General features: G+C 38.5%; 2 protein-coding genes across 4 annotated transcripts in view; one reads left to right on the top strand and one right to left on the bottom strand.

The window, feature by feature from the left end:
* Positions 1 to 9,139, top strand: part of BRCA2 (BRCA2 DNA repair associated) — a 53,691-nt gene extending 44,552 nt beyond the window's left edge. Inside the window, exons 25-27 of the mRNA XM_040267129.1 lie at positions 4,724 to 4,968; positions 6,849 to 6,995; positions 7,877 to 9,139. Of these exons, the coding sequence (XP_040123063.1) occupies positions 4,724 to 4,968; positions 6,849 to 6,995; positions 7,877 to 8,518 (1,034 nt within the window). The 3' untranslated portion in view covers positions 8,519 to 9,139. The remainder of the gene's footprint in view (positions 1 to 4,723; positions 4,969 to 6,848; positions 6,996 to 7,876) is intronic.
* A 1,942-nt stretch (positions 9,140 to 11,081) lies between these two features.
* The window catches only part of N4BP2L1 (NEDD4 binding protein 2 like 1), a 23,706-nt gene continuing 10,062 nt past the window's right edge, over positions 11,082 to 24,725 (bottom strand). The window contains exons 2-5 of one of the 3 annotated variants that reach the window (XM_040267125.1): positions 16,432 to 16,559; positions 16,033 to 16,121; positions 13,943 to 14,011; positions 11,082 to 12,528 (exon numbers count right to left, since the gene is read on the bottom strand). In XM_040267125.1, the coding sequence (XP_040123059.1) occupies positions 12,472 to 12,528; positions 13,943 to 14,011; positions 16,033 to 16,121; positions 16,432 to 16,559 (343 nt within the window). In that variant the 3' untranslated portion in view covers positions 11,082 to 12,471. Of the gene's footprint in view, positions 12,529 to 13,942; positions 14,012 to 14,060; positions 14,138 to 16,032; positions 16,122 to 16,431; positions 16,560 to 24,725 lie in introns of all 3 variants that reach the window. The other 2 variants (XM_040267124.1, XM_040267127.1) reach the window with 2 other exon arrangements.

The raw sequence follows: 24,725 nt of genomic DNA, 5'->3' as shown, positions 1-24,725 counted from the left end.
ATCAGTCCCATTATGGATAGTTTATTGGTGTCTCAGGTTCTTTCTTTGATCCTGCAGTCTCCTTTTGTCTTACAGGACTATTTTTCATCTAATATCCATATCCAAGCTTTTATTTTATTATGTTCCTATTAAGTACAATAGCATGAGTCGGTTTTGAAGACTTCAGAAATTTTCTTTTAGTTTTATTTTTGGGTTGTGCCCTTTGTCTTTCGCTATGTTCTTTTCTCTTTTTTTGCTTAATGTGTTTTTGTTTACTTGTGTTTTAGTGCTTTGTGGGTTTTTCTTTAACCACAGTATGTTACTACACTACGTGGTTTTTGTAGCATTTTTATTTCATCTTGTCATATTTGGGTTATTCCAAACATCATTATTATTGTTATAGAGGGTGGGTAATGTTTATTCAGTTTGTTCAATCAATATTTATTGAATGCCTGTCATGTGCCAGGCACTGTTCTAAATGCCTAGGTGCATAGCAATGAAAAACAGGCAAATATCCCTGCCCTCGTGGAGCCTACATTATGGCTAGGGAGGGAGATCACAAACAAAATAAGTAGCACATATAGTTTTCTTAGTGTGGCTAAGGAAGAAAATGAAGGAGGGAGTGACAGGTAGGGTAGGGGAAGGGGAGAGGACTGCAGCTTTAGACAGCGACATGAGGAAAGATCTCACTGCAAAGGTGGCATCTGGATGAGACATGAAGGACTAGAGGGAGAGAGGCCTGTGGGCATCTTGGTGGGGGGTGGGAGGACATTCCAGGAAGAAGGAGCGGCAGTGACAAAGGTCATGTTAGAGAATGACCCTGGTGCCTAAAAGCATTAGTAGCGGCCAGCGAGTGAGCAGCAACAGCTGGGAAGAGGCAGTGGAGGACTGAATTATGGCGTGGGCCTTGCATGAATTCTCTCTCTGAAGGTTTCAAGTAGAGGAGTGACACCCTCTTTTCTTCCAAGGAGCAAACATCTTTTAATTTCATGGCTGCAGTCACCATCTGCAGTGATTTTGGAGCCCAAGAAAATAAAGTCTCTCTGTTTCCATTGTTTCCTCATCTATTTGCCATGAGGTGATGAGACCAGATGCCGATCTTAGTTTTTTGAATGTTGAGTTTTAAGTCATCTTTTCACTTTCCTCTTTCACTTTCAGCAAGAAGCTCTTTAGTTCTTTGCTTTCTGCCATAAGAATGGTGTCATCTGCATCTGAGGTGATTGATATTTCTCCCGGCAATCTTGATTCCAGCTTGTGCTTCATCCAGCCCAGCATTTCACATGTACTCTGCATAGAAGTTAAATAAGCAGAATGACAATATACAGCCTTGACGTACTCATTTCCCAACTTGGAACCAGTTTGTTGTTCCATGTCTAGTTCTAACTGTTGCTTCTTGACCTGCATAGAGATTTCTCAGGAGGCAGGTCAGATGGTCTGGTATTCCCATCTCTTTAAGAATTTTCCACCATTTGTTGTGATCCATACAGTCAAAAGGCTTTGGCATAGTCAATAAAGCAGAAGCAGATGTTTTTCTGGAATTCTCTTGCTTTTTCTATGATCCATCTGATGTCAATTTGATCTCTGGTTCCTCTGCCTTTTCTAAATCCAGCTTGAACATCTGGAAGTTCATGGTTCATGTACTGTCGAAGCCTCATTTGGAGAATTTTGAGCATTTGCTAGCGTGAGATGAATGCAATTGTGCGATAGTTTGAACATTCTTTGGCATTGCCTTTCTTTGGGATTGCAATGAAAACTGGCCTTTTCCAGTCCAGTGGCCACTGCTGAGTTTTCCAAATTTGCTGGCATATTGAGTGCATATCTTGGAAGAAAAGCTATGACCAACATAGACAGCATATTAAAAAGCAGAGACATTACTTTGCCAACAAAGGTCCGTCTAGTCAAAGCTATGGTTTTTCCAGTAGTCATGTGTGGATGTGAAAGTTGGATTATAAAGAAAGCTGAGCGCTGAAGAATTGATGCTTTTGAACTGTGGTGTTGGAGAAGACTCTTGAGAGTCCTTGGACTGCAAGGAGATCAAACCAGTCAATCCTAAAGGAAATCAGTCCTGAATATTCACTGGAAGGGCTGATGGTCAAACTGAAACTCCCATTCTTTGGCCACCTGATGCGAAGAACTGCTGCTAAGTCACTTCAGTCGTGTCCAACTCTGCAACCCCATAGACGGCAGCCCACCAGGCTCCCCCGTCCCTGGGATTCTCCAGGCAATAACACTGGAGTGGGTTGCCATTTCCTTCTCCAATGCATGAAAGTGAAAAGTGAAAGTGAAGTCGCTCAGTCGTGTCTGACCCTCAGCGACGCCCTGGACTGCAGCCTTCCAGGCTCCTCCATCCATGGGATTTTCCAGGCAAGAGTACTGGAGTGGGGTGCCATTGCCTTCTCTGGATGCGAAGAAATGACTTTTTGGAAAAGACCCTGATGCTGGGAAAGACTGAAGGCAGGAAGAATAGGGGACGACAGAGGATGAAATGGTTGCATGGCATCACTGACTGGATGGACATAAGTGTGAGTGAGCTCCAGGTGTTGGTGATGGACAGGGAAACCTGGTGTGCTGCAGTCCATGGGGTTGCAAAGAGTCGGACACGACTGAGCAACTGAACTGAACTGTGATACCCTCTGACTAGGTTTTCTCAGGATCACTCAGGCTGCTCTATTGAGAGTAGACTGCAGGGGGTCGTGAGACTCCAAACAGGGAAATCAGCTGGAGGCTGTTGTAGAAATTTAGGCAATTGATAATAGTTTGGAGCAAACAAAGCAATGGGAGTGGCCAGGAATAGTCAGATTGTAGTTGTATTTTGAAGGTAGGGGGACAGTGTGGATGAAGAGAAGAATCAAGGAGTGAGGGCCAAGGTTTTGTCTGAGCAGCTGGAGGAATGGAGTTGCTATATAGAGGGGAGTACGCAAGAAGAACAGGTGGGCAGGGAAGGCTAGGAGCTTTATCAACTAAAGATTTCTACTTGACAGCTGCATACTGTTGTAAGGGAATCATCTAGGCTGAAGATACAAATTGGAAAGTCATCAACATACAGGTGATGCTTAAATTTAGGAGACAGGATGATGAGGTCACTGGGTGTGGGAGTAGGTAGAGAAGAGCCAGGGCCTGACCAGGCCTGTCAGAGGCATTTGATGCCACAGAGAGAGGTGAGGCTGACAAGGGAGAGGTGGGACACGGTGTCCAGAGAGGCAGTGTGCAGAGGCCAGGCACTGCACATGTGGGATGAACTGGGAGCCTCGGTTTCTCTTGGAGACAGACGTAAGACTAGATTGTGGTGACGAGGTGAGTTGTGTGAGAGGGACCCGCCAACACCTCATGCAGTTGACTCTTTTTCTGTGGTATTGAAGACCAGTTTTACCCCTCTTAGTTACCATATGAAGCTGGGGTATTTTAGTTGCTATCCACTGTTTATTCCCATTATTCCTGGTATATACTGTGTTGCAGATCATTTCCCCTAGTTCAGCAAGTAGCCCCATGTATTCATTCATCTGCTGAACCACAAACAAGCAGCATATTATCTCACAGTTCTGAAGGCTGGAAGTCCAAAATCAAGGTACTGGCAGGGTGCGTTCCTTCTGAGAAGGTCTGTCCTGTGCCTCACTCCCAGTCTCTGACAGTTTGCTAGGAGGCTGTGGCCTTCCTTGGCCTGTAGATGCCTCACCCAGTCTCTGCCTTCTTCACCTGGCAGTCTCCTTGTGTGCATGTCTGTGTCCAAATTCTCCCTTTTCATAAGGACGTTCAATTAGGATGTACTGAAATGAAACTTCACCTTGATTTTGTTAGCAAACACTGTTTGCTAGTAAGGTGACATTCACAGGTTAGGATGTCAACATCTTTTATGGGGACGCAACTCAACCCATGGACTGTTACCCTGTTTTCCACCAGAGCCATTTTAATTATTTCTGATTATTTCTATTTGCTTTTCTTCAGATTTAAGAATACAGAATTCTTAAAATGTGTGTTATCTCACCAGTGTGGAGAAGGAGACTAGAAGCTGAGCTCTCTTGTGCTTCGTTCTATCCCACAGTCTTCTGTTTCTTTCCTTTATCAACCCTTCTTAAACTTTATATTAGGATATGCCTTATTTGTATGTTATTGGTAGACATTTCTTTTCTTTTTTTTTATTTAGTTTGATGTCAAGTGTTAGTGGGAGAAATTTCTATCAGAAAGTTTCAAAGTGCCACCCTAAACCTGAAGTACCAGTTCTCCAATACCCAACTCTAATCATGAGGTTTCTTAGCTTAAAATCTTCGGTGACTCCCTATCCCTTAGAAAATGAAATGCAAACTCCTTTCGATGCCTGAAAAAGCCTTCAGCCTCCTGCCTTAAGCCACCGCCCCACAAACCTCAGATACTTAGTTTCACATTCTTGACACACTAAAATATTTAACATTCCTACCTTGAAAAAGTCATTTACTTTGCTTAGAATGCCCTCTTCCTTCCCATCTTGATGAATTTTCCCTATTCATTATTCAGCTTACATGTTTCCTGCTTCCCCATGGCCTCTGTAACAGAATGTGTTGTCATACTGCGTTGAAATTTTAGCACCATAAGCAACAGGTCCTGAGCTGTTGAAAATCCTGAGCTTTCCCTAAATTTAGTTATTTTGGTTTGTTTTTACCATTAGCATACACAAAATAAATGGCCATACTTAGAGTTTCCTTATAACATTTATCCAATACATATATCAGTGAAGTTTTTCATTTTCTGGCTTTTGTTTTTTCCATTTTAGGTATTGCTCCTTTGGTCTATTTGTCAGATGAATGCCATAATTTATTGGCAATAAAGTTTTGGATAGATCTTAATGAGGACATTATTAAACCTCACATGTTAATTGCTGCAAGCAACCTCCAGTGGCGACCAGAGTGTAAACTGGGAATTCCTACTTTATTTGCTGGAGATTTTTCCATGTTTTCTGCCAGTCCTAAGGAGGGCCATTTTCAAGAGGCATTCCACAAAATGAAAAATACTGTTGAGGTAAAATTAGCCTTGAGCATTACCATACATGTTGACATTTTCCGGCAGCTTTTATGAAACTTGGATAGTTGACATATAATGTGAGATTTCATCATATATTAATTGTTCATGAACCTGAGGAGATGGTGAGTGACAGCCATCGGAGGAAAAAATGATTTGACAGGAACCAAATTAGGAGAAATTGTGATGAGGATATTCAGAGATGTAGACCATGTAGGCAAACTGGAAATTGGTAACAAGAATTATATGTTACCCATAGTTTACAGCACATGGCAGTGTAATCACTTAATATGTAGATTCCAAATTTACATTCTAGGGACTTCCCTGGCAGTTCAGTGGTTAAGACTCCATGCTTCCATTGCAGGTGGCACAGGTTCAATCCCTGGTCAGGAACTAAGATCCTGCATGCCACGTGGAACGGCCATAAAAGAAAAAAAACGCTTCTAAATTAACATTTTAAACTCCATATATCTACTATTTTATCATTTATACCTGTCTTTGATTTAAAATAATACCAAATAGGAGAACAAAATTTACTGAGTACTTACTGTACATCTGGCCTTGTAAGCCTGTCTCATTTAATGCTCCCACCAACCCTGGGTAGGGAAGATCCCCTGGAGGAGGAAATGGCAACCCACTCCAGTATCCTTGCCTGGAAAATTCCATGGACGGAGGAGCCTGGCCGGCTAGAGTCCACGGGGTCGCAGAGAGTCGGACACGACTAAGCAACTTCACTTCACTTCACCAACCCTATAACGTAGGGAACTGTTTTCCCATTTCATTGATGAGAAACAGAAGTCACACATCCACATTGGTAGAACCAGGATTCATGCTTAAGCCATCTGAATGCAGAGTCCAGACTATTATTAACTACCATGCAGTGCTGCCTCCCAATAAAATTTGGCGTTTTATAAATGCTAACTTGTAATAATGAAAATCTATAAAAGATAAGCCTCTTAGTTCTGTAGTTTAATATTTGAAATGTGTTATGCAGAATTCATATAAAGTCTATTCTAAAAGCATTAGCTATATAAAATTTGTATAATATTCTACCTGGACTCAATGTACATCATGAATAATAACACCCTAATTTATTTATGGCTTCTAAACTGGGGGCTGTAAATGTAAACTGGGGTTACATTCACTATTTGGTTCCCTTGTGGAGTACTTACTGTTTATATCCTAGATTTTCTCTGACAACTTTCAAGGGCAGTTCATTTACATATCATTTAAAATTTTAACAAAATAGTGATAAATTAGGTTAAACCATAACCAAACTGCTGCTATTTGACTCTGTGACTTCTGAAACAACAGTTTTGTATGGTATAACCTGTATGTTATTTCAGTTAATTCTTAGAACAGACATGAAGACGTTCTCATTTTGAAAGTGAAAATCGCTCAGTTGTGTCCGACTTTTTGCGACCCTGTGGACTATACGGTTCATGGAATCTCCAGGCCAGAATAGTGGAGTGGGTAGCCTTTCCCTTCTCCAGGGGATCTTCCCAACCCGGGGATCAAACCCAGGTCTCCCCCATTGCAGGCAGATTCTTTCCCAGCTGAGCCACCAGGGAAGCCCAAGAACACTGGAGTGGGTAGCCTATCCCTTCTCCAGGACATCTTCCTGACCCAGGATATCTCTTTCCCTCACACACACACCCTCTTTCCTTCTCTCCCTCTAATAATTAAGGTCTTCTAAATCACTGATGTAGCTTTTGCATTTTTACACTGGTGAATTATTTGACAGCTGCTATCAAATTTGGGGTGTCTCTTTTTTCTGGTCTGCATTTTTTATTTCCAGTTTTAAAGGTAACATTTTCTGAAAACATATGAATGTGTAGGTTTGCATTTTACAAACCAACTTTTCCAATTTATTTTCTTAGAATATTGATATGTTTTGCGAGGATGCAAAAAACAAGCTGATTCGTTTACTTAATGCAAGTAATCCCAAGTGGTCCACCCCAACTAAAGACTGTACTTCAGCACCACCCACTGCTCAAACAGTCCTTGGTTCAGGAAATAAGTTTCCGGTAAGTTAATCTAAATTTAACAGATTTTATAAATATAGAGAGGCAACAATATATTCCGATGTATACCTAGTAAACATGATAAAATGTAATTGAACTTAATTAGAAAGTGTCATTAATTATTAGTGCCTCCTATAGGTATAGGCTATCTGGAAAGTTTATCTTGTTTACTGAAGCCAGAATGTAACACTCTTTGGGGGCAAATTTTGTAAATGGGTGCTTTCATTTTTAGCATTCCCAATACACATGACTGAGATGTTTTTGCCCATGTCTTTTTGCTCAGAGGACTATCCTATATAATTAGGGTTGTTTCTAAGCTCAATTTAACTCTTTAAATCACAATAAAAGCAAATCGAGCTAAAGCCTGTAATTTTGCTAAAGACTAGTTCTTAAGTAGCTAAACTGGCTAAGTTATATATATTAACTCATTTAACCTTCACAACAACCCTGAGATAAAAATTATCTACAGTTTACGGACAAGGAAAGTATGACATACAGGGGTTACGCATTTGCCTCCAGTCACAGTCTAGAAAGGTAGGAACATAGGCTGTGTTCTTAAAATGATTTTAAAATGCTTATTTTTGTTTAACCTGTTAATAACAAAAAGATTAAAGTATAAATTATGTCTCCTACCTCCTTTTTGCTTTTACTACAATTATTCTTCATCTTTATTTTCATGTCATTTTTATATCCTCTTATGCAACAATCTTTCCTTCTGGAATAATAATAATATTAATGTCTCTTGAAATCATAGCCACTGGGGGAGTGAAAGTGTGTGGTATTTGTATGTTTAAATATTTTTTAATAAAGCTAATTTGATTTTATTTCATATATTAGGACATAATTATATAGGCTACTTCTTTTTTTGTTTTTTTTTTTATTAGCTGTCTTCTCCCAGTAGTGAGATGGATTACCAAAGCCCGTTGTCACTTTGTAAGCTAAAAGAGAAGTCCGTCTGCACACCTGTATCAGCCCAAGTGACTTCAAAGTCTTGTTGCAAAGGAGAAAAAGAGACTGATGACCCAAAAAGCTGCAAAAAGAGAAGAGCCTTGGATTTCTTGAGTAGACTGCCTGTACCTCCACCTGTTAGTCCCATTTGTACATTTGTTTCTCCAGCTGCACAGAAAGCATTTCAGCCACCACGGAGTTGTGGCACCAAATATGAAACATCTATGAAGAAAAAAGAATTGGATTCTCCTCAGATGACTCCACTTGAAAAACTTAACAACATTTCTCTTTTGGAAAGTGATTCAATAGCTGATGAAGAACTTGCACTGATAAATACCCAAGCCCTTTTATCTGGTTCAGCAGGAGGAAATCAACTTACACCTTCCAGTAAGTCCACCAGGACTGTTCCCACTGGTCCTAAGGATTACGTTGGACTGAAAAGGCCTTACACTACATCTGTGATCAAAGAACGAGAGAATTCCCCAGCCAGGACTGAAGAACAGGAGACTAATATGCAGGACACAAGTGCAATAAAAAATATATCCAAGAGACTGCAAAGGCGACCAAAACCAAAATGACAATAAATTAGAACCTTTCCAGTTTGTAAAACATAGATAGTTTCAAACTGTACATTGCAATTTGCATAATGAGGAAAGGAAGGAAATAGTTAAAAGTTTATCTGGTGTTTGTATATCACAGAAATGCTCTTTCCCTTTTTCTTTATTGGTATATTCTTATTTCAGTTATATATCTTAAAACTGTGTAACTGTATATTAACTAATCAAGAAAATCTCCTTTAAACCTTTATGACTGGGTTTGATCACTGTAAGTATTACAAATGAAGTAAACACGACTGTTTCTTTTAGATTGTGTCCTTATAACTACAGGAAACTAAAGTTATTTTGACTCACATAATTCTTTTTGGTTTAGTTCCATTTTAGGTTTGTTTTTAAGAGGTAACCCACTATGAACCAGTTTCCCATAATGCACATGTTGGTTCTAATACAGTTTTTTCCTGATCAAAGAAGTCAAGATGAGTAAGATATTACAGTGGTGTTTTCTTTCAACCAGTTCTTCATCCTTAAGTCAGCATGACTATAAGAAAAACAGAACCCTCTGTGCACTTCCTTTTTTGATGCCATTTTGATCTGTAAAATTAAATTATTTATTAAAAGTTGAAATACTTTAAATCAGAAACAAACTTCATTGTGTTAATTTGTTTTTATTTCTTAACAAAATGATCATCTGGACTGCAACTTAAGAGAAAATCTTTCTTTCAAATTGGCACTGATTGTCCTTGCTTTTAGTCCTATCACAGGATTTAGCAAGCAGTCCCTTTTAAACCTAGTTTTCTCTAACCACCAAAGCAGATGAGAACCCTTCAATTTAAGACGGTATTCTCATTTGTTACTTTAATAGAGGAAAAAGAGAAAGCAGTTCAAACTAGGAGCTAATAGCATAAAGTGTTTTAGTATGTCTTAAATTTATATACAATATCATGTTTTTAAATCTCATTATAAACACACCTTAAAGCCAAGAATAAATCCTTTTAAAAAGCAATTTCCTTCCTTCCATAACTGTGACCCATGTTTTTTCTTGCTTCTGAAAATTAACATAATAGTCTGTTCTGCTATTCTTTCTAACTTAAGTGTTCTGCCAGTCTTGTTAATGTGATTTAACTTTTTTTCATAAAACAATTTGGTCTTCATATCCTAATCATTTTCCCAATGATCCACACACTAGAACAGGGAATAAAACTTGAGTCTCAGCTGAACAGAATTATAAGAATTTAGCCTTTTTGTTTCTTGAAAAAACTTAAGCTATAACCGCCTTCATTTTTCATTAGCATTTAGACTACCCATAATGGAGACATCTAACATACACTCTGCTGTTTATAAACTGTAAATAATATAGCCAAGCTATATAAATAAAATGTGAAGCCTGAGTATATATGGATATTGTCCCCCCAGAAGTGACAATTTAATTATTACAAAGTCATCAATGTACACTGCATGATAAGGGATAAATGGTAAAAGTGATTTGTGTTACTCAACAATCACTTAATGAGAGCCTCTTGTGTATATAAAGCACTCTGCCAACCCTGTGAGTGATGCAAATATTAATACACAAACAAGTCAGTGTTAAGTGTTAAAAAATTTTAAAAAATCAGGAGTCGTGGGTGTTGAAAGAAAAAATAGGTCATGTCTAGATGGGATAAACAAAGTTGGTGGCATTTTATTAATGATTTTATGCTCCCAAAAAGGCAAATGTACGAGGGAACTATTCTGAGCTCTTTCAGAGTAGGACAAATAAATACAAAGTAGCCCAGCCCAGGCCAGGTGAACCAGAAACCCTAAGCAGAGAGTCAGAAGTAAATCAGGTGGGCTTGAGTTATGATCCTTCAGCTGCTCCTATGGAATTGAGCAAAGGAACTCTCATCTGGACTCTGACACTTCTCACCTCTACTATCCTAAATGAGTCAAGCCACCCACACTGACCTCGTTCTGCACTGACCTAGGGACCACGTTGTCTAGGATTACCCAGACTATCTGGGGTCTGGAAAACAGGAGTACTGTTAATGTGGATTATTATTATTAGATTATTATGTGTTGAGCTTGGATACACAGAATTTAGCCAAACTATACTTTAGATTCATTCAAATTCACTTAATTCTAGTTTGTTGGGCAAACTTTGCTACTCAAAGGAGACATCAATTTTTTAAAATGTTAATGAAATTAATGAAAAAATTACAGATCATTGCTGGTAATCATCAAGATGTTGAATAGATTTCAATAGTACTGCTGCTGCTGCTGCTAAGTCACTTCAGTCGTGTCCGACTCTATGCAACCCCATAGACAGCAGCCACCAGGCTCCCCTGTCCCTGGGATTCTCCAGGCAAGAACACTAGATCTGGAATATTAATACAGTCTTTCTAATGTATAGAGATCAAATAATTTATACACACAAGTAAAATATAAAGTTGCTTTTATCTTTACCTCTGTGTCTCCTAGTCATTAAAGAAGATGGGTAAATTGTTATAATATAGAAAAACTAGTTCTTAATAGGGTAGAATTTTGTGCAATTTATGGCAAATAAGTTTTTATTAAAACCCCCAAAATTAGATTCAGTGACAAGTCCATATAAAGCAATACCATATATAATTTTTAATAACCATAAAAGCACCATTATATAGAACACTTAATGCTTCACAAAACATTAGAAAGAAGTTATCGGCCAACAAGAAATAAAGCATACATCCTACATGGTCTTATCCAAATTAATCTGATTCCAACCTGTTAAAATTTGATTTGGATTCATAAATTCAATATTAATATAAGAACTGTAGTAGAACTTTGTCTTGACGCCTCACAAAACACTGAGACTGATCCTCATAAAGGAGCATGACTTTTCCTGGTTCCATGTGAGGACATCCTGGGATGCTTCATTCCTTGTACGCCCAAAACTTTGGAGCTGCCAACTGATAATATACATTTATAGGAATAATTTTTTTTAATTGCTTAATTATTCCTCTTAAAAATCGGTGTTTTATAAAGGCAGGCTTGTTTTATGTACACTGTTAGCTCAACAGCCAAACAGGTTTATCCCTGTTATCAAACAGGTTTAACCCTGTTTGATAAAGTGGTAGTTAAAACAAGATGTGACTTGAAACGACGACACTGATTTTCCTCAGTAGCTTGTATCGCTATTAAGATTTTAACAGATATTTCTAACAATGACATATCGCTAAAATAAAGTGATAATTTCCCAAAGTGTCTACTTTGAAGGACAATATTTCCTTAGGTATAGACTTCCTGGTGTCTTCATCTTAAAGGAAAATCAATATCATCATTACAGCCACACATCTCACATTTTTGGATACACAGATGATCAAAAGTAGCAATGGCATTAAAAAAATTGTTCCTGCCTACTATTTCTCCTCCACTTTTCCAACTTTCCTGATGGAGATGAATTTCCTGAAAAAATAGACTGCTTCAGAGAAAGGGCTACTGAAGCTTTATATTAAAAACACTTCAGTTCATTAATGAGCCTGTGTGGTTGATTACGTTCTTGGGTATGTTCTCAGGTTTCAGTTTTGAATTAGTTCTTTCCCTAGAGAAAAGATTTTGTTTAATCAAATCGGCAGAATTGCCAGCATCAGACCATGTACATAGGATCACGGAGGCATGTAACGACTTCTGCACAGAAACTCTCAGGCTTGACTATTTACACTGGAATTAGAGCTCTGACTACCACTGAATGGAGAATAAATACCAAAAATTGAAGTAAAAACTGATTTGGGAAAATTCGGAATGCCTATAAGAGAGGCCTCTAATACCCATGGTGACAGCCACCCCTTCTGTTAAAGGAGCTCCCATTAGTGAAGCTGCCATGCGCCCTCCGGTCTGGGAACTCTGCGTAGGTGCTCCAGTACCCCGCACCGTTGGGAGGCGATGCATTATTCCTGTCCTGGTTTCTGTTCGCTCTGCTGGGTTTTTCTGCGTGCAGCACACTGTAAAAGGTAACATCATGTTCATACCGTTCTTTCATTCGGTGTATTTTCTCTCTTGGGACTCCATGAATGTTTCTTCTACGTGGAAAAAAAAAATGCAAATGTTTAGTTAAGGCAGCATATCAAAATGAGTTTTATTTTACAAGTATTTGTAGTTTACAAATCCTGTATTATTACACAGATATGCACTCCCTACTCTCAGGATGGAACTCTGACAAAAGCAAAACATCGTGTTAAGCAGTCATCGTTCAGCTTAACTGTTTTTCATGCGGCCCTGCACACCCCCAAACTACCCTGAGGCTAGCAAAGAGGTAAAACATCAAAAAATGCTCTGTTTCTGGAAATCTCAATTCTGTGCTTCAAAACATAAGACAGCACCATGAGCTCTTCTTATGTGTTTGCCAATTTGTTATGCATATATCTATAATCACTTATGTCAGTCCTAGATACTTCTGCTGCTGCTGCTAAGTCGCTTCAGTCGTGTCCGACTCTGTGCGACCCCATAGACGGCAGCCCACCAGGCTCCCCCATCCCTGGGATTCTCCAGGCTAGATCCTTATTAAAACAACATTCTTCAATTCTCATGGACATGAGAATCAATTAGGGATATAGTTTTGAAATGTAATTATCAGAGATTTCAACTAAGAATGGGGTCCATGAACTAGGACTTCCAAAAATATTTACTTTATTATTTATTTTTTTGGCTGTAGTGAGTCTTTGTTGCCACAGTACCGGGGCTTTCTCTAGTAGTGGGACACGTGCCTCTCATTGCAGTGGCTTCTCTGTTGCAGAGCACGGGCTCTAGGTGTGTGGCTTCAGGAGTTGTGACATGTGGACTCAGTGGATACAGCTCCCAGACTCAGTAGTTGTGATGCATGTGTTTACTGCTCTGCAGCACATAGGATCCTCCTGGACCATCAGCATTCCTTGCATTGCAAGGCAGATTCTCAACCACTGGATCACCAGGGATGCCCCATGAACTAGGATTTTAACAATCACCTCAGCTGATTCTGACAGAGGTTTCCCTTGGGAAACACTATCTGCTTGTAACCATAAGATGAATTAGACTTATTCCTAAAAAGTAAATTCTGACCTCACTGGTTACTTTAAATCATTGACATTACCAAATAGCATAGATGGTGAATTATCAGAACCCATGCATTCAATCAACAAGTTAGTATTATTTGGACATTTATTGCTTTACAAACTAGAAGCGGCATCTAGACCATAAATGAACCACAGACTGTTCAATATCTGAAGGTCTTTGTTTAGCCTAAGTGCAAAAACACCACTCACAAGTGCAATCCCATGCAGAGGAAAGTGCTTTTAAATGTCCATTAATGAAGAAGCATTTTAGCAGAATGTTAAATATGTCCTTTTTGAGGACCAAGTCCAAGCCAAGATTTAGCATTTAGCATTATATTAGAAAACTGACCCCAAAGTAAAGTCTTTCACATTAATAATTCCAAAGTTATCAATTTCCAAGAATTACCATTTCTGGCCTGAAAACTACCATGTCCATTTCCAGCCTGAAAAGATTCTTTTGTTCGGTCTGAAATACCTGAAAATAGCAGGATACATAATGAGGAGCTAGAAAAACAAAGAAGTACCTTGCTAACTCTTGAACGTTGAATTTCCAGCGAGTGTCAGGTTCTCGGAATATAACTTCATAGTTATTTTCAAGTGCCTGATTTTTCAAAAGTACATAAAACATTGAAGACATGGTATGTATGTTTGGGAATGTTTATGCTGCCATTTAACATTTACTACAAATCTTTTCTAACATTCCTTTTGTTTAACCAGTAATTCAATGCCTTAATTTATGTTAACAAATACAGTTGGTACATATCCATACTTAGCCACTCTCATTATATTATGGTTCCCAATGATAAATTTTCAGTAATTCTACCTACTATGTTGGAAAACGACATAAGTTCTTTGTTTTGAAAGATAGATCGTTGAACTTGGTTTAAATTCCCTGTCCATAGGAATGAGCAGTGAACTCCAATGGTTTCCCACAGTCCCATCTATGTGATTATCATAGGTCCCCTGGCACCAAGTGCCTTGGCTAGTCCTCACAGCTTGGTGTACAAAGTGAGAGGACCAGAGGCACAGAGCTTGGGAAACAAAAATGATTTCCATGTACTTCACATATTCTTCCCTCCAAAAAGTAGCTCTCCCATACATGCCACATAGTTTGGCTCAATTCACCGTGCCATATTTCCTTGAGTTTAGAAAATGATTACCATTTCCATGGAAACATCAAATGTTCTTTGCATTAATTAACTGACTACTACTTATTTTATCTCAAATTGAACTTTCTGTTATGACTACTGTTTGTTGTGTTATAAAATACAGAATAAAATGGGCTAAGTAAGGGGATTTCCTCTTCATTCTTTAGATGGACACTTCTAATTTCAGAAGGATATCAAATATCATATGTGGAAAATATCTAGTTTCTGTGTCTTAGTAGTAGCTGTGGATGGCTGGGAAAGATTGTGCATGTCTAGAAATTAGAAAATAAAAAGTAAAATGACTTCCCTTAAGCCACTCTCAGTTAAGCCCTGCCTCTTGGTTCTGAGTTGTGCCTTAATTAACCTGACTCTTCATATCTCTGTCCATTTTTTTCCTAAGTGGATGTTTGATCCACGAACTGAAGTACCACAAAGTTGATGCTCATTCTGTCCTACATTCAGCAAAGTCCCACAGTCTGGGCCTAAGTAAAACTGATGAAAGTATCTAGACAAAAGCACACCTCTATGTGAGCTACTCTGCCTAAAATATTTTAAAAAGGCTTAAAAACAGGCTGCCATGAGTCCAGTTTTAGAGATTCACTTTAAAATTAGCCAAGTAGGGAGAATACTCAGCTGTTTTCTTCCTCTCCTGGTATGTTTGTGGATTTTTTCTCCTTATTACACACAGTAAGGAATGAAAACATATTAGCACAAAAGATGAAATATGTCTGAAAAGTAGATCAGACATACTTCATAAATAAAGAAAAATGTACACATTGCTTCATTCATCTGACTTGTTCTGACAGTAGACGGCTGAACTGTTACCTTCACATGTGCATTTATGTTTGTATTCTAATATCTTAATAGGGTTACAGTGTTACTCCTGAATCTGTTTTTAAACTAAGAAATTCATTGCCCTGGAACTCCCATGCAGCAGCAGCACCACATAGTACTGAAGGCCCCAGCATGGCAAAGACAGAACTGTCCTATGAACATCATCTACAGCTCCACTGGAGACATCACCTAGTCCAACACTTCTCAGCAGGTTTCAGCGGATGCTACTACGTGTGCCTTCCCTTAGGAAAACAACCAAGACAGAAATGCTGTCAAGAATTCAGACCAAGGGCTATTTTTAAAATGTACCCTGAGGTAGTATTAGCATCTCAGCAAATTTCAGCCATTGAACGGAAGAGAAACGCTAAAATAAAACCTCTTTACCGGATTCCTGGGAGAACTACTATTAATGAATATGAGATCACAGAAAACCAAAAAAAGAAGAAAGAACAAATGTTTCAACTTTCTCACAAAATGTCCAGAACTGAAAATTCAGAATGATACTTCTTCCTACCATGACTGCATAGGGCTTCATTTCCCAGGCGTGGAGGTTGGTATTATCAATAATAATGGGGGATATGCCATTCCTCATTGCTTTTCTTGCTGCAACACAATGTTATATAACAGTGAACAACATGCAACAATCACAGAAGGGTGAGTGTACTCCATATTTTGTTATTTTTATTACAGGATGTCCTCATTACACAACTTTAATACTACCTATTTCAGAACCCATTATCCATCATTTTCTTTTTCCTGGAATCTAGGGAGATTACACTCTGGCATTCTGTTTGAGAGGGAAAAATGGCAGAACTTTAGATTAAGCTCCTTCCATAAATTTTTTTCATTTTGCAGGAGCTACAATCTATGTGCACAAGAGGATTTCCCAGGAGCTTGGAAAGGAATCTGTCACCTCTTTTCTGGTTCCACTCATGAGCTTCCTCCAGGAAGTCAGGATTGAACTCATAGGCACCATCTTCCCTGAAGAAAAAATCATCCGTGCTGAAAATCAGGGCTCTGGGAAAGTCGTGTTGCAACTGTCTGGAGAGTGGGGGAAACAAGAGATTATTTTATGACTATGCATTTTCATACTATAAATCATTTCCTTCTATCGCTAACATTTAGCAGTTTATACTTGTGAGACCACCAGGTTTGAGTTGTTGAAATTCATTTTAAAAAGAGAGATTCTCTCTAGAAGGTATCACTCCTTCATAGGGGTAAGGAGAGGGCTGAGAGGGGACTGTGCGTGTTGCCCAACTCTTTAACAAGTGCTGGTCACCACCGCGCTGATTTCTGCAGCTACCAGAACTGATTCTAGATGAAACTCTGGAGGCTTCGCTGCAGAGGTGACAAGAGTGGGCACAGCCCTCACTGACATTCCTCTGAGATGCACCACTGCCCAAGTACCCCTGCTGCAGCCCCTTCCTGCACCCCCTTACCTGTCCTGGGTCCCCTTGCCTTGGAGCTCTGTTCTCCATAAGGACCCATGTGAGACACTGGTTCTTGCTGAGGCATGAAGTGTAGGTAAAAGTGATGTGTGTGCTACCCCTAACAGGTAACATTTTAACAGTGACCTAAACCAGATTCTAAAACCAGCAGGAGAAAAGATGCAGATCCAACATTCCCTAGGCTTTCCTAAACGTCTATCACTCTCTCTGAATATGAAAATATCACACAGAAAAAAAGAAAAAGCATCATGGAGTCCCCGCTTTAAAGCAGGAAAGGGAAAAAACAGCATATGAAGTTTTGCACATAATAACTTCAAAGAGAAGATATTTCCACATGAAATTCTTACTCAGACTTTTTTTGGGGAGAAGATGGCTATTGTGCTAGACAGTAACAAAGTAAATCTCTGAGCCTCCTTTCCTCACCTGTAAAAACTGAGGATAAGAGCACCCATCTTGCTAAGTGAGGATGACTATCCAATAACCTGGGGAAGCACCTCACACAGTGCCTGACACAATGAGCACACGGTTCTCTCCCTTCTCCCTGGGTTGCTCCCCAGCGTAATTCTAACTTCAAACAAATTCACCAGGCAGATACACAAAATGGCCGTGCTCAGAATAAAGATATTTAAAAGTTGGAGGAAGGACTTCCCTGGTGGTCCAGTGGTTAAGAATCTACCAATGCAAGGGATGTGGGTTTGATTCCTGGTCCAGAAAGATTCCACATGCTGCAGAGCACCTAAGCCTGTGCACCACAACTGCTGAGCCAGCATGCCTAGACCCCATGCTCTGCAACAAGAAGCCACTGCAATGAGAAGCCTGTGCACTGCAGCTAGAGAGTAGCCCCTGATTGCCACAACTAGACAGAAGCCCACACAGCAACAAAGCCCCAGCGTAGCCAAAAATAAGTAAGGTTTAAAAAAAAAAAAAGGAAAAAAATGTGGAACATAACAAGAGCAGGAAATATAAAAAGAAAACAGAATTATTCAGCTCTGTTTGTTCTCCATCAAGAAGAATGCTCTTTAAGCAGGAAAAAGCATAAGGCAGTGAAGCCACAGAAAATAGAGTAAAGCACCTAAGCTGCTCGAAACACTTAGGTTCAGTTCCTGACTCTTCCACTGCCGTCATGTGGCCTCTCTTTCTAAGCTTCTGTGTGCTCCTGACTGAAAACTTGTATAATATCACAACCTATTAAACAGAGCTTCCAGTAAGGATGAAATAAGGTGAGGTACGTGAAAACATTTTTAAGAGGTAAGGTACTTTAGAAACACAAAGTACTGTTATTTTATTAAAAATAGCAAATGAAGTCAGATTCTCCAACCAAAACTGTTTACATGCCATCGTAGTAAAGTGCATTGGAGTGTGTACATACTAGGAGGGGTGGCAAAGAAAATGTAGCCATTTTAAATAAACCACAGATACAGAAACGGACACGAAAGGCAAGTATAAGATCTGATAAAACGGATTTGCAGTTTCTTTGTAAATGTCTTTTGACTGTAAAGATACTCAAACTGAAAAGCTCAAATCAGATATCCAAACGTTAACCTCCAGGGCAAACAGTTATTATAAAGACACCTTAGAAGAAAATCTAAGGGCAACACTAACTGCATTTTCAGGTGTGCGTATTTTATATTTGTAAATGCGTTACAGTTTTTGAATTATTTTCATCATTATCTAGTCTAAACATGAAAGCCTCATTCAGAGTTTAAATAATATTGTGTAACTTGTTTTCCTTATCTTTTGTGTACTAAGTTAAGCAACTCTGGATATTAGTTCCAGAACTTCTTAAATATCCCTTCTAAATCTGGCTTCATTTGTTTTCCTATTAATTCTGCCACTTACAGCTTTGGTTTTGTCATTTTCAGAATGGAGTTTTTCTTTTCATAGACATAGCTTTATTTCCTCTTTATGGTTTATATTATCTACTAGAAGTTAATACTCTAATTTTTCATTTAAAAAAAAAACCTTTTAAGACATGTGTTCAATTCACATTTTATTTGAATTCTATTCCCTTCTAGAAAGCAAAAAAGAGAACACAGCAAAGAAAGTACTGCCTTGTTTACAAAATTTTGCCTTAGAGTAAAAGTTAAATTGTTCAGGACCACTATGAAGCTGAACTACCTGCTCATCATTTCCCAAGACACATGTGACTGTAGCCTATACGGTCCTCCTAACAAACAGGTAGGCAAAAATAGGACCATTTTTCACCTTTACAACTCTAATGGAACTGGGGGACTGGAGAAGATGAAAGAGTGGACTTTTTGATCTTGCTGAATGATCGTTCCTTCAAAACTTGTTTTACCTTCACCTGAATGTTAAATCAGCACTGGCAGTCATGGTACACTTTGAATACTCAAGACTTAAAAGCTCTCCTAACTAAATGAAGAACTGATTCAATAGGCAATCCTGAGAGTCTCACACTTCAGTGGAAGCAATAAATACCATTCCTTCAGCTTCAGAAGTGACAAGCATAATGCCCCAGCTCTAGCTTTCTTTATGGTGGTCAGGAGCCTCATGCATTAGGGAAACTGAAAGAATAAAAAAAGGGGAAAAAAAAAAAAGACAATTACATCCACATAATTTTCACCTCTGCAGTGCCCCCCAAACTCATCTGAAACTACTACTATGAGAGTAACTTAGGTTCTAATCTTGATTTCATAACATCATTCTTTTGTGTAATTCTTTTGTTTAATAATAGATAACATTTGAATATATTTAGATATCTATTCGGAGAAAGCAGTGGCAACCCACTCTAGTACTCTTGCCTGGAAAATCCCAGGGGCGGAGGAGCCTCGTAGGCTGCAGTCCATGGGGTAATGAAGAGTCGGACACGACTTCACTTTCACTTTCACTTTTCACTTTCATGCATTGGAGAAGGAAATGGCAACCCACTCCAGTGCTCTTGCCTGGAGAATCCCAGGGACAGGGGAGCCTGGTGGGCTGCCGTCTACGGGGTCGCACAGAGTCAGACACAACTGAAGCGACTTGGCAGTAGCAGCAGCAGATATCTATTAGTCACTCACCCACTCATTGACAAAGTCCAACATTAGTATGTAACTTTGAGTTGTACTCCTTATTGGAATTTTCCAACAGGCAAAATAGACAGAATAACATAATCATTCCCCATGTACCCACAGTCCAGCTTTAACAATTATCATTATATGGCCAGTTTTGCTTCATCTGCTTCATACTTCACCAAATATCTTTTCAGTGTTCAAATTTCCCCGATTGTCTCATAAATATATTCCTACAATTGGTTTGTTTGAATCAAGAGCTAAACCAGATCCATGCTTTGCATTTGGTCCCATTTCTTAAGTCTCATTTAGTCCATAGTTTTCCCACTCCTTTTTATTTCCACCTAAACTTTCCCCCCACAACCTTTTATATTTAGAAAATGTTCAAACCTATAGAAATAAGTTGAAAGAATACTATGAACATTCCTTACCCTCCATTATTAACATTTTTGTTAACAATGTTGTTAACATCTTGCCTCATTTATTTTACTTGTCTCACATGTGTATGTTTGATGTAGCATTTAAAAATAAGTTGCAGACATCATGATACTTTGTTCCTAAATGCTTTATCAAGTATCTTCTATAAATAAGAACATTATCCTAAATAATCACATCCAACTTAAAAATTGAATTATAAATTATAAATATTATAAATATATACTATACATAAATTATATACTAATTTATATTAAAATTTTATATTATAGCTATTTATAATGCATGCATGCTCAGTTGCGTCCAGCTCTTTCTAACCCCATGGACTGTGTAGCCCACCAGGCTCCTCTGTTCGTGCGATTTCCCTGGCAAGAACACTGGAGTGGGCAGCCATTCCGTTCAGGGGATCTTCCCGAGCCAGTGATTGAACCTGGATCTCCTGCACTGCAAGCGGATTCTTTACCTCTGAGCCAGCAGGGACGCCCTTAGCTATTTATAATAGCCAATGTTAATAGATTTTTTAATTTAAAATGTCCTTCATGGTACCAATAATATCTTCACAGGTTCAAGTACAGCATTTAATTATTAACGTCTCTTTAGTGTCACTTAATCTAGAACTATCCTCATGCCTTCTTTGGTTTCCCTTTTAAAAAAAAATTACTTTTAATTGAAAGATAATTGCTTTACAATATTGTGTTGGTTCCTGCCATATGGTGACATGAATCAGCCATAGGTATATACTTGTCCCCTCTCTCTTGAACCTCCCTCCCTGCTTTCCCTTTTTGAAGAGTCTAGTCAGTTGGCTTGAGAATGCCCCATATTCTGTATTAGCCTGCTTATTTTCTCATAATTAGATCCAGATTAAACATGTTTGGAAGGAAAATACAGAGGTGATGTTTGAGTACCTGACTGCATGTGATGACCGTCTATACCATCCTGCTAAGTTTATCACTTGGCTAACAGGTGGCATCAGCTAGTATTGCTTCCCTTGTGATACTACATCATGTTGGGGTGGGGAGGGTTGATGTAATGAGAGGCCCCGTGTACCATCCTATTCCCCAACAACCCTTCCCTCAAAGAGCTTTATATTCATTGCTGATCACTGCCAAATGAGTTATTACACTGGGAATAGCAGAATACTTATTATTTCATGTAATTTCTTCTGTATTTACTCAGTGGCATTGTCTAGTAAAGAAGACCACTCTTTCCCTTTCCCCTTTTAATAATGGTTACCATCGTCATTCTTTACGATGCTCAAATTGTCCCAAACGTGCCCACTAGGTGCCCCCTCAAGCTGGCTCCTGTGTCTTGGTCTACATCAGCCTTAAAAATACTACTTTTCCTTTCTAATTAGCAAAGTAACACATATTTAAGGCAAAATATTTTGGAAGAGAAAACTGCAAAACAGGAGAGGTTCCTATATTCCTCAACCTAAAAATAATTACTAGTATTTTCATTGTCTTTCCAGGAGACAGAATTTTTTTTCTCATCTGATATTTTGTTCCATAAGAACAGAAACATAATGCAGAGAATATCAACTTCTTTTCACCAAACTTATTTCCACAGCAACTATTTCCCACTTCATGAAGTTTGATTCTATGCCATTATTTTTTTAATTAATTATTTTAATTGGAGGCTAATTACTTAACAATATTGTGGTGGGTTCTGCCATACACTGACATGAGTCAGCCATGAGTATACAGGGTATCCCCTATCCTGAATCCCCCTCCGGCCTCCCTCCCCATCCCATCCCTCAGAGTCGTACCAGTGCACTGGCCCTGAGCACCGTCTCATGCACTGAACCTGGACTGGCGATCTATTTCACATATGATAATATGTTTCAATGCTATTCTCTCAAATCATCCCACCCTTGCTTTCTCCCACAGAGTCCAAAAGTCTGTTCTTTGTATCTGTTTCTCTTTTGCTGTCTCGCATATAGGGTCATCATTACCATCTTTCTAAATACCATATATATGTGTTAATATACTGTATTGGTGTTTTTCTTTCTGACTTACTCTGTATAATAAGCTTCAGTTTCATCCACCTCATTAGAACTGATTCAAATGTGTTCTTTTTAATAGCTGAGTAATATTCCATTGTGTATATGTACCACAGCTTTCTTATCCATTCGTCTGCCGAAGGACATCTAGGTTGCCTCCATGTCCTAGCTATTGTAAACAGTGCTGTGATGAATATTCAGGTACATGTGTTTCTTTCAATTCTGGTTTCCTTGATGTATATGCCCAGCAGTGGGATTGCTGGGTCATATTAAGCCATTATTTTTGATGAGTTATTCATATGGATGAACCATAATTTACTTAACCAATACTCTGTGGTCAGGTATTTAGTTTGTCCCCAACTTCTTTGATTCTCAGCAAGTTTAAGTATTTTTCCTTATGTGTGCTGCTCATTTACAGATATTCTTTTGTGAACTGCATTTTCATGTCCTGTGGTTGTTGATAAAACCTCCTTATTGGGAGGTTTATGGCTAAATGAATTTGTAAAATCTTTATTAAGTACCTCAATTTCTTTTTAATTTTGTTTATAATGAACTCTAACATACAAGTCTCAATTAATATAACTTTTCTTAGTCACATGAACTCATCTTTTATGTTCTACTTTCAGTCTTTGATAATACATTTATAACAGTCTTTCCCAACCCAAGATTATGTAAATATTCATCTATGTTCTATTATATTTCACTCCTTAATCCATCTAAATTTCAGCTTTTATGTGGTTAAAACAGAATGAAAATGGATCCCTATCTCAAGCCACTCACAAAAATCTGAAATGGATTAAAGACTTAAATGTAAGACCTGAAGCATAAAACTCCTAGAACAAAGCGTAGGGGAAAATCTCCTTGATACTGGTCTTGGCAATCAGTTTTTAGGTATTACATCAAAAAGCACAAGCCACAAAAGCAAAAAGTAGTAAAAGAGGCTACATCAAACTGAAAAGCTTCTACACAGCAAAGGAAACAATCAACAAAATAAAAAGGCAGTCTACCAAATGGCATCACCGACTCAAAGGACATGTGTTTGAGTAAGCTCGGGAGTTGGTTGGTGGACAGGAAAGCCTGATGTGCTGCAGTCCATAGGGTCGCAAAGCATCAGACACAACTGAGCGACTGAACTGAACTTACCAAACAGAAGAAAATGTTTCCAAATCATATATCTGATAAGGGATTAATAACCAAAATATGTAAATAACTCATTAGAAAAAAAAATCCAATTTAAAAAAGACCAGAGGATCTGAATAGACATTTTTTCCAAATGGCACACAGGTACATAGAAAGGTGCTCAACAGTGCTAATCATGAAGGAAATGCAAATCAAAACCCCAATGAACTATCATCTCACACCTGTTAGAATGGCTATCATCAGCAAGACAAGAAATTAAAAGTGTTGATGAGGATGTGGAGAAAAGGAAACCCTTGTGCACAGTTAAAAGGAAAGTAAATTATTGCAGCCTCTGTGGAAAACAGAATGGAGGTTTCTCAACAAGTTAAAAATAGAACTACCATAAGATCCAATGATCCCACTTTTGGTTTACATCCAAAGAAAATGATAACAGGATCTTCAAATTATCTGTATACTCCCCATGTTTATTAAAGCATTATTCACAATAACCAAAATATGAAAACAAGTGTTTGTCAGTGGGCAAATGGATAAATGTGGTAAATATATGCAATGGGATATTTTTCAGCTAGGAAAAAGAAGGAAATCCTTCCATTTGCAACAACATCAATGAACTTTAAGGTCATTAAGTGAAATAAATCAGACAAAGACAAATGCTATATGACCTCACTTACATGTAGAATCTAAAAAAGTCAAACTCATAGAAACAGAGTATAGTGATGGTTTCCAGAGGGTGAGGGTGTGGGAAATGTTGGTCAAAGGGTACAAACTTCCAAGTAAAAGATGACTCAGTTCTGGGGATCTAATGCACAGCATGGTGGTTACTGCTAATTCTGTATTAGGCACCAGAAAGCTGCTGAGTAGATCTTAATATGTTCTCATCACAGAAAAGAAATGGTGATTACGTGACACAATGGAGGTGTTAGCCAAGACTACAGAGGTAACCATTTTTCAACGCAGGAAGGTATCAAATCAACACACTATACAAGTTAAACTTACATAATGTGTCAGTTACACCTCAATGAAGCTGGAAATAAAAAAAGACAAGTGAGTGGCACACATGGATTAAAACCCAGGCTTCTGGCCTCAGAGCTTTACACTAAAACAACTGTGACTGAGTGCTATAAAATAAGCCACAGTTATCTTCTTTCTCTAGTGACACTAAGGTTGTCTGCAA

The sequence above is a fragment of the Oryx dammah genome, unplaced genomic scaffold, assembly GCF_014754425.2.
Source record: "Oryx dammah isolate SB20612 unplaced genomic scaffold, SCBI_Odam_1.1 HiC_scaffold_24, whole genome shotgun sequence".
In the NCBI taxonomy this organism is placed as follows: domain Eukaryota; kingdom Metazoa; phylum Chordata; class Mammalia; order Artiodactyla; family Bovidae; genus Oryx; species Oryx dammah.
The sequence above is the reverse complement of the archived record's forward strand: the minus strand, read 5'-3'. Positions and strand labels throughout refer to the sequence as shown.